Here is a 10,069-nt window from a genome sequence, read left to right as displayed (position 1 = left end):
TATATATATAATTATATATGTATATATATGTATATATTTTTCAAGAAAAAAACGATTGAATGAGCGTTGTAAAAATTTCAAGTTTTAAATATATTAAAATATTTTCGAGTAAAATAAGGTAATATAGACTAAAAATGAAAATTTTAGCCGTATTTAGAATGGTATTGCAGTTAAGAAAATTTTATTTTGCCAATTTTGTCTACACTATCTTAAAGTGCTATCTTTTACCTTCAAAATGAGTTTTTTGATTTCTGTACGATTTTTTATGATCAAGTTAAGTGGATTTGAAGTTAGGCATACGCTGCCTCACGCTGCGCATTCACTTGGCGCGAGACATTACCGTATCTCTTGATCATGTATAGCGTCATATTTTGATTTGTGTTTCTTAGACTTAACATTCCGAGATTAGCATGACAGTCGAAAAGATCATTCAATCACAACATGTGTTTCTGGAGTACACGTGGAGGCGATCACTTTGTTACATTCTTTTTTGTATATTTTTTTTATTTAAACTTTTTGATTATTTTTATTGTTTTTTTATTTTTTATTTTCATTTTATTTTTATTATTCATTTTAATTTTTAATTTTTAAAATTTTTTAAATGGAACGTAACCTGAGTAAGCTTCTTCGAGTAAATTTCAAAAACGATGACAGCTTCAAACCCACATAACTTGATTATAAAAATATACAGAAATACAAAAAAATTTCATTTTGAAGATAAAAGATAACATTTTAAGATGAAATGTGATGTGAGACAAATTCTGAGCGTTTTCAACATCAAAAAACTTTGGAAATAATACTTCGTAAGCCAAAAACAAAATCAGTGTTCCACAGTAATTAAAATAAAAAGTAAATTTTAACCCTTTTGACTTTTCTTTCTACCGATTTAACAATTACGTATCTCAAAATTAATTATACAGGGTGTCCGGAAAATCGCCCGCAATACTTCGGAAAGCGATTCGAGATCCAAGTAAATATAAATTAAAATGTTATAAATAAATTTAAAAATTTAGAAGGTTTCTGTAACAAATCATTTGTTAATTACTGTCTTTAAAACGACCCATTCAGTTCATAACGCTCAAACGTCTTTTTCTTAACGTTTCACCAAACTTTCTCGTGGTCTAACTTCTAATCGCGCAACGTCGTCATTTACGCATCGTGGAAGTTTCAGGCACGCGGAAAACAATTACCCGTCGCATGTGAAAGAAAGTACCGCGCCTCGACAAAAATGGGCAGCGACGACTGCAGCGGATATTCGTGCCGGGTCGATAAACTTTTGCATTTCACGGATTTTTACAAATGCGCGTCACAAGACTATCGCCTCTATTTGCATAAAACTTTCGAATTGTCCGCTTGGTCATCTGTTAGAAAGCCATTTATACAATCATCGACACAGATATGCTTTCTCACTATCGGACCACGCCGAATTATCTTAATTTTAAAGTTTTCAGGATATACTTGCTACCCAAAGTTTAATTAGTTTAGTCCGTCTTAACAAATTCGTCTATATTGAAATTTATATTATAATTATGTGTATTATATTCACATATAATAATAGACTAATGTTTCTTAGATAACTTTAATTGAAAAACTTTAGAAGTTTTTGTAAATATACCGTATTCTCTTATTACCTAATTATTCTAATTTATCTAATTATTAAAAACAATCATAAAATTGACAAAATAAAATGCTTAAAAAAATCCGAAAAATTTTGTTTAGATACAAAAAATTATTTTTTTTTTACTAAAAATTATATTACATCAATTTTTGTAATACATGCTATTAGACGTTTTGTAAATTTTTATTAAATTTTATGGAAATTAAGTAAAAATTTTTATAATTACTGGTGAAATATATATTATTAGAAGATAATAATAGTAATTTGTAAGAATTATTTTATTTTAATATTAAAACAATTTATTTGTATTATATTATATGTTGCGTTACACAGTAATATAGTTGCAAAGAAAAAAAGTAATATGATCGATAAGTGAACCAATCACGAGCAAACGTTATCGAAGAGGGGATTGGAGAGGATTCTTGGACAAGAGGTGATTGCACTGTACACATGGCTTTTGGAGTCTTTGTAATTAACATGACGACGACCCACTGACCCACTGGACGATCGATTTTTTTGCTCAACAGTTTGAGACAAACGCTTTTTTAATGTATTTGGACTTTATGAGACTTTAGCGTTTATAAGATTAGAAAGTTTGCGAATTTAATAATAATAATTTTTATTATAATTATAAAAGGAAAACATTGTGGTTCTACGATTCACGCGGATTCTGAATTATGTAAATACATTAGATATCCTTCGAGATACAAGACAAATCAAAGGTCAACATTTCCAAATCTCGAAATAAATATTTGAGAGGTTTTGCAATAAAAAAAACAACTATTTGCATACTAATCAGCTTCACTTCGAACTATCTCGAATATTTATCTATTTTTCAAGAAACTTGATAAATATTTGCCAATCTTCGCCTTTAGTCTTTTTCTAATAAAATACATCTTCATTTGAGATATGGCACCATAAAAAGTGTGCATTCCCACATCTAAGAAAATCGTGATTAAAATAAAAAAGTGAATAGACTTTCAAAGATTGTAAAACATACACTTGCGTTCTCTAAATCTTTGGAAAAAATAAAAACAATGATTTTAACATGTTTAACTTGTCATATATTGTAAGATACAACATTAAATTTCAAAAATTCTGTTAAAAACTTACATTTTCGAGGAATGACATCTTCTGATTTCTCAATAGCAAATCTTAAGGAACGCGGAGCAGGAAATCTTAATTGGATCTCAAGTATCTTATCGTATCAAGTATCTTTATCGTTATAAAATTGTGATACAGTTACACGCAACAGTACTCAGGTTAATTCGTACATTTCATGTCGAACGGAAATGACTCTGCCGTATTCGTCTTGTTTCTAAATGTGTCAGCTGTGCGAAAAGATTCGAGCAGAATTCCCACTGAAAAATGTCGACATTGAGCCACGGTCAGGGTCCCGGTCACGCGACCCTGATTTCGCGTCCCCGCGATTTCACGCTCGCGACACGAACCGGATTTTCTCATTTTTCTATCGGGTATTCGCGGTTAATTGTGTAGAAAATGCATTGATATCATTTCATTTCTATGAGGTGACATCAAATGAAATATGCGGAAAATATGTCGTTTATATAATACAGAAACAAAATTTATATCAATAAAAACGAGAAGAATGATATGTATCTATCAAAGAGAAATTTTATTCTTACGTAACGGAAGATATATTGTTACATAATAATTACTTGTGAAAATATCTAATTTTAATTACTTTGCATAAAACTTCTTTAATCTCTGCGCGTGTGTTATTAATTAAATTAATAAAATAGTAAAATATTCTGTAGATATAATATATAGAGATATAGAGATACACGCTTTTTATTCGTCAAAAAGAAATCTACATAAATTAAACTTGAATATACATAGATGTAAGCGATAAAAGGCAAAACAAAGTTTAGAAAATCTTTTACATTTGTTATGTCTGATTCTATTAGAGATTTCACGTTATTACGTAATAAATTTGTTGATTTCACCTTCGTGACTATGTTCTGCTTCGACGATATGAAGAACGACCTCGAGACCACGAATTTTACTTCCCATGCTCCGGCAGTTTGTGTGTGAAAAGGTGCACCAGGAATTCTTTCACAGTACGCAATCTTTGACTTATAAAGGGCAACATGCAAAGCCGTCAGGTGTATGACTTTGTGAATTTCTGTAATAAACAACAAATACGAAATATGTATGTGATATATGAAACTATATTGATCACTTTTAATTGAAAATTTGATATTTATTTATTACAATATTTGAAATACAAAATTTATTACAATCTGATTTTCGCTTCAACATTCGTAACTGTAAATTTACGACTTCTAACATTAACATTGACGATGTTGAAGAGTCAATTCTCTCGTGACATCCTGGCACATCCTGGTGCGTACGAGATTCTTGTGTGTTAAGATGTCACATCTCGAATCAAGGTATTAACTAGTATTAAGCAAAATAGCGCATTACATCATTTGCAAGAAAAGGGAAGCGCCATTAAATGTTCCCACATAAAATCGAACTGAAGAATGTCCATTTCTCTCGACATAATTCCCGTCGTTCTATGAACGACGAGATCGCACGTTCGTCAAGGAGATAGGTATGACGACAGGATCTTAGGAGTCCAGGGAGCGACCCGAGGGACGACGATGAAAATCGTAAAGGAGGAGAGTGGGAGAGTGTCTGGTAGTGAAGCGGAGTGGGACTCAGTCACGAAGTCTCACGCCTTCCACCAGTTCTCAGTCCGAAGACAAACGTACTGGTAGATAGTGGTTTGCCGCTCCGCTCCGAGACCATTCGTGCGCGTGTGTACGTGTGGCGTGGTTGGTGTGTGTGTGTGTGCGAGCGTAGAACGGCACAAGAGCGGCTTCTCCGCAACGTCGATGTGTCAGTGTCGATCTTGAGTCCTATACGGACTTTGTCGCTCTTTTTCGAACCTGCATTCGCCGTCATCGCTCAGAAAAGATTCGTAGTATCGAGTTGAGGGTTGAACGAAAGCAGCATCCGCCATTTTTGCTATCTCCGCGCGTGAGGCCCAATGAGGCCCACCGGTGCTGGTACAGTGATTCGCGCGGCCGACGCCTGCGGCCGCGCCTCTGGATTCCACATACATCAGTATACGGCTCGCAGAAATAAGTATTAATTCTTACCGTCGGCCTGTTATCTCTACTCGTCGTTTTCCAAGGATACGATGGCCCCTCACCGCGAATGTATCGTATACTGAGTATGCGTATATGTGACAGCGGCTACACGTGGAGGTGCATTAGTGAGGGACAACGACGGCTACGCCATTGCGTCGCATACCAGCGAGGGCCCCGAGTCTGGTAGCGGAGAAGGGGTTAGAGAAGCCTAGAGAACTGAAAGGAAGCGACAGAGACAGAGCACGAGAAGGGACTGTGTGTAATAGAGAGAAGAGGTACAAAGGGAAAGAAAGCGACAGAAATAGTAAAGGAAAAGAGAGAGAGAGAGAGAGAGAGAGAGAGAGAGAGAGAGAGAGAGAGGGAGAGAGAGAGGGAGGGAGGGACAGAGGGAATAAAACGGGGCCCGATACTGGCAGAGGGGGATTTGCAAGAAGGCGGCCATAATGGCCTGAAGCGATCTCTGGAGCGAGCGGCTACAGCTGCTGCGAAATATCCACGCTGCCGAGTTCCTCTCGCTGTTACTGCGCGTACGTATTTTGCAACGCTGCGCTGCGACGACGTGTATGCGCTGCATCGTGTACACACCGCTTATCCGCCTGTCTTTGGAAAGCAGCGACTACGTAATCGACTGCGAGTGCTACCAGGCGGAGTCTCGACGCAACATAATCACTCAATGAGCTTCTGAGTCACATCCGCGAGTCTGTGTTACGCGTGGGAAACGATTCTCCAGATAATAATTGATGAGAATCATATTATAACTAAGAAAAAAAAATCATATCGCTGTCGCGATATCGCTGCCCCGATCGGGAAGATCGACGTTCATAAAACGCAATATATGTAATACCACGCGTCGAAATCTCCGGTTTCTTCGTTTAGAATAATTCTAGATCATTTTTAATATCATATTATAAAATAAACGACTAACTCGCGTATGATAATATTTTATTTCTGTTCGAAAATTAAAAGTAATTATCTAATAAGATTAACCGAATTAAACCGAATTAAACCAAAGTTCTTGATTTTTTACGGCAACTAGATTGTCAAAGATAGCTTTCTGATTATTAATGAATATTAATTGCGTTCGAAGTTTCCAAATTGTGTCACGAAATTCAATTCGATTGAATCTTTCTGATCGCTAAGTTAAATTATTAAACGGAATAAAAAAAATGAGGGGAGCTAATCAGGATACGGCGACACCGTATTGTCGCTGTAGAGTACTCTATTTGGGTAGTTCAGTACCTCATGCGAGCAAAGAGGGACTCCTGGGCGTTCAGGAGCCTCTGAGAGAACTTTATCCCGAGCAGGGTGCATTGGGTGCGCGCGGAATTGACTCCTGGCTAAGTGTTTGGAGCAATGGCTTACTCTTGGAAAATGTTGACGAACATCGTAAAAAAATTACGCGATTCTTCCCTATCGAAGCGCTTCACTATTGTGCGGCGGTTAGACATGTCAAAGGTGGAAATGGAGATACATCCAATACACGTTTTCTGCCGTTGGATTCGCCGTTCGCGCGGACGCCCAGTGCAAATCATCCACCCCTATTCGCCGCTGTCCTACGAAGAACAACCGGCATTAAAGTTCTTGAGTGTCATGCGTTCATCTGCAAACGGGATATGGCGGCCAACGCCTTGGTAAGGTGTTGCTTCCATGCTTATGCCGATAGCAGCTACGCGAAAGGCCTGGAACCATCATCGGCGACGACGAACGGGGTCGCGACTGGTCATCAATCGAATAACAGTCTCTATCACACTCTAGGCGGCTCGAGCACCACTCTAGATAGTCCTCAAGCGACTCGCTTAGACACAGCTTCGACCGACGACTTCAGTCTGTATAATGGCGACGAAAATCATAAAGTTTGGGCCAGGGGTCGCGACGAAGTCGATGGTCTTTATCAGGAACAGGGCACCCTGCGAAGCACGAAGGGATCCAGACCACGCCAGTTGGTTGCCCCACCGCCGCCACCACCACCCCCGCCCCCACCCGCTCAACCGTTGTTGCTGGAGGAAACTTCTTCCGCGCGAAGAAAAGCTAATAAGAAGCTAAAAAAAATGAAGACTCGTTCGTTGCACGAGGACACATTGCAACAGCAACAGCAACAACAACAACAACAGCTCCTCCATCATCAGCTGCATCAAGGCGTGTACGCCAATGGCCACGGACATCACACTCTGGGTCATCCTATCAGGCAGCAACATTATCATCATCATCCACTACCACCCAGCAGTCGATCCGTCGCCGGTACTTTGGCTAGACCGGCGCCGATGTATTTGGTACCAGCAGCCACTTTACCGCGAAAGAGTCATCATCATCCACGTTTAAGACCCATTCCGGCAGCAGCACCAATAGTCCCAGTCTATGCTCCTTTACCGGTGGTACCGCCGACCGCGGCACCCATTTATCCACCAGCTACATACGGTACCGCAGGAAACAGAGGCAGACGACATCCGGAGGCGGATAACTCCACCTTGGGCACATCTAGAAGGTTAGCTGCCTCTCATGCGGATCTCACCGCGCCGGAAATCGCTCGGCAGGCGGATAGTCCGGAAAACGAGTCCCGCTTTGGTACCGGCATATATCGACGGAAGGGTCACCTGAACGAGAGAGCCTTTTCTTACAGCATTCGAGCGGAACATCGTAGCAGAAGCCATGGCAGTCTAGCCTCCTTGGGCTTCAGCGCGCAGAACGGCAATGCACTACCAAAAGAGGAGAAGAAGGATCGTGAGATCGCCCAGCTGGTTGCCGGATTGAATCTCAACGATGGATCAGAACGGACACAGCCTCCAAATTCGAGAGGAGGATATCATCATCAACAGCAACAGATTCAACCGTTGCCCAGGCCAAGACCTCGTTAGAATCACTTCTTTGAGACTAGTCTCTTGCAGTGTCATGCTGTCTAAAGCTTTTTAGGTGGTTCAAAGCGATTTCTGGATATTTTTTTATAGAAGAAAATATTTTAAAGAGTGCGAAGTATTTTTATAGTTAAATTGATATATTCAACTTCTTTATGAGACATCATGGTCATAAATTCAGTTACTAATGATATGCTAATATTTTTCACTATATTAAAACAGGCACATATATGATAACAGATAAATATGGCGTCTTTGAACGTCAATCCAGCTGCCAATAATGAAAACATTATATAATGAATAATTAATAACTATTATCCGATCGATAAAACTTCGTGCAATTCTCTCTTCTTTTATCAATGATGTTACGGCTAGACAATTGTTCAAAATGAATTCTGCTTTTTCCGGTCGATCGCGTTGATGCAATAGCGACTTTGTTCTGGGTTAACAAACATCTTCTTGCAGCTTGCTTCCCCAAGCGTAACATCGGCACTACAGTTACGAACGATTTCACGTTCCGTTGTCATGTCACGTGGAAAAAGACTGCATTGCAAAACGTTGCAATTCCGACTCTCTGTAGCAAGTTTTACTTAACGGTATTATATAGCAGCAAATATATTTTAAATTACTCTTCTTAATTAATTCAATAACGTTATAATTCATACTCAATTTGATGACAAAAGTATATTTTTGTTTTGTTTGATTATAATTATCTATCAAAATTCCTAATTCAATCAGATTAATATATTTTACATAAAAACAAAAAAATCAACAAGATGTCACAATGACATAACATCCTCTGAGAAACGCAACGACCTTTCTGTCGCAGAACAAACTAATTAGGTAGTAATTATTGTCGGCTCTTAGAAAAGTTTTACTGTCTGTCTGAAACTCATTAGAAGGCGTAAAGCATGGAGAAAAACGAAACTGCTATATATATATATTTTCTCTGTGAAAATAAGATGAAAGATTTAATATCGACGCATTCAAAGTTTTCGGATATTTGAACATACAACACATCTTGAAAATATCAAAATTTCAATGAACTTTTAGTATCTTTCTTTTATATAATTAAATAAAGTATTATATCTTTTAAACAGCACTTTAAAGAAATATAATTGATGAGAAATTGATTGGTTACACATATAACATCTGTGCAATTTATGTAACTCGTGGAAAAAAGCAAGATAATGGCATTACATAAAAAGCAAATAAAAAAGTCTAATCAGAAGTCTCGATATTTGCAATTGCGAAGAATACGCGAGTCGCGTATATTAGTCGCTGACCGAGAAAAGCGTCCTTGGTTATGACACTTTGCGGCCACGCGCTTGTTTTATCGCAGCACATTAGTACTGATGTCGTAAGCAAAAGCTTAAACGCAAAAGGAAATGTTCTCGTTCGAAATTAAAGGACATTTTTTAATGCTCGAAGGATCTTGCCAATTATACGTAAATATATGTATACTCAAATAAAATTACTTATTATCATATTACTTAAATAGATTTTTATTATTCAAAGATAAGATTATCCGCGACATTTCTGGTTGAAAGTAATTATTTTAAAGAGAAATTTTTAAAGACAAGAAGATAACACATATCATATTATAAAAGATGTTAATTCTCTGTAGATTATAATGATACATATGTTCTCATCGATTAAAAATATCGACCCGAGATGATTTTGCGTAGATGTCAGTGCTGATGATCACGGTGGAGATCTTAATCGCTCAGTCGCTATAATTAACACTCTCACTTACTTCATCGTGATGCAGTTACGTAAACGATCTCGATGTGTCGCCTGCGAATCCTCGAAAGTCGTTTAAATTTTATCAATCGTAACTTCAATTCTTTCAATTTTATATGTCATGTTCGAGACAAATACAAATATATGGCGAGCTGCCATTTATTAGTTGTGAAGATCCTGAATGATTCATGTTCATATCAGTATTCAGTAATTAGATCGAGAACTGCGTAAGAATAATTATTCGTTATTACGCAACTGGAATGTAGCTTCTCAAATGCCGTTCAGTTTCTCTCTCGATTGGCACGTCATCAAACGCGTCATCAATTATGAACTATAAAAAAAGCTTCACCTTTCGCAACAAATTTCTCCGAACGTTATAATGATTGAGGTATTATGTAGAAAAATGTCTACAAGAGATTTCTATGAATGGAAAGAGAATAATTTATTTATGTAAATAAAAAAATTGTATTTAATTAAAATTTTATTACTGGAAGTTACTTTAAAACATTTATACGTGGAATAATACAAAATAAACATAATCTTATATATGTATATATGTGCGCGCGTGTGTGCGTGTGTGTGTGTGTGTGTGTGTGTGTGTGTGTGTGTGTGCGCGTGTGACAACTCTGCACTTTCATTAGAAGCTTTACATAATTGCCATGCTGTTTGCTAAATTAATATTCGAATAGAAAAATAATATGCAAAGCTATTCAATATGTAAATATCGGAATTATAAGCAA

At 37.4% G+C, this 10,069-nt stretch overlaps 1 protein-coding gene across 2 annotated transcripts; it reads left to right on the top strand.

The window, feature by feature from the left end:
• Positions 1-5,653: 5,653 nt before the first annotated feature.
• LOC108687438 lies at positions 5,654-8,192 on the top strand. Of its 2 annotated transcripts, XM_018193195.1 has the most exons (2): positions 5,654-7,219; positions 7,355-8,192. In XM_018193195.1, exons 1-2 carry the CDS (start codon positions 5,904-5,906, stop codon positions 7,587-7,589), a joined length of 1,551 nt encoding a protein of 516 aa, XP_018048684.1. In that variant the 5' UTR covers positions 5,654-5,903; the 3' UTR covers positions 7,590-8,192. The 2 variants fall into 2 exon arrangements, with proteins under 2 accessions (XP_018048684.1, XP_018048683.1); XM_018193194.1 differs by having other exon boundaries at positions 5,654-8,192.
• The last annotated feature ends 1,877 nt before the right edge of the window (positions 8,193-10,069 follow it).

Source organism: Atta colombica, unplaced genomic scaffold (genome assembly GCF_001594045.1).
Source record: "Atta colombica isolate Treedump-2 unplaced genomic scaffold, Acol1.0 scaffold207, whole genome shotgun sequence".
NCBI classification, from domain to species: domain Eukaryota; kingdom Metazoa; phylum Arthropoda; class Insecta; order Hymenoptera; family Formicidae; genus Atta; species Atta colombica.
The sequence above is the reverse complement of the archived record's forward strand: the minus strand, read 5'-3'. Positions and strand labels throughout refer to the sequence as shown.

Excerpts from the sequence above, each read along its gene's own strand:
- LOC108687438 (XM_018193194.1), top strand. The coding sequence starts at position 5,904 with ATGAGGGGAGCTAATCAGGATACGGCGACACCGTATTGTCGCTGTAGA.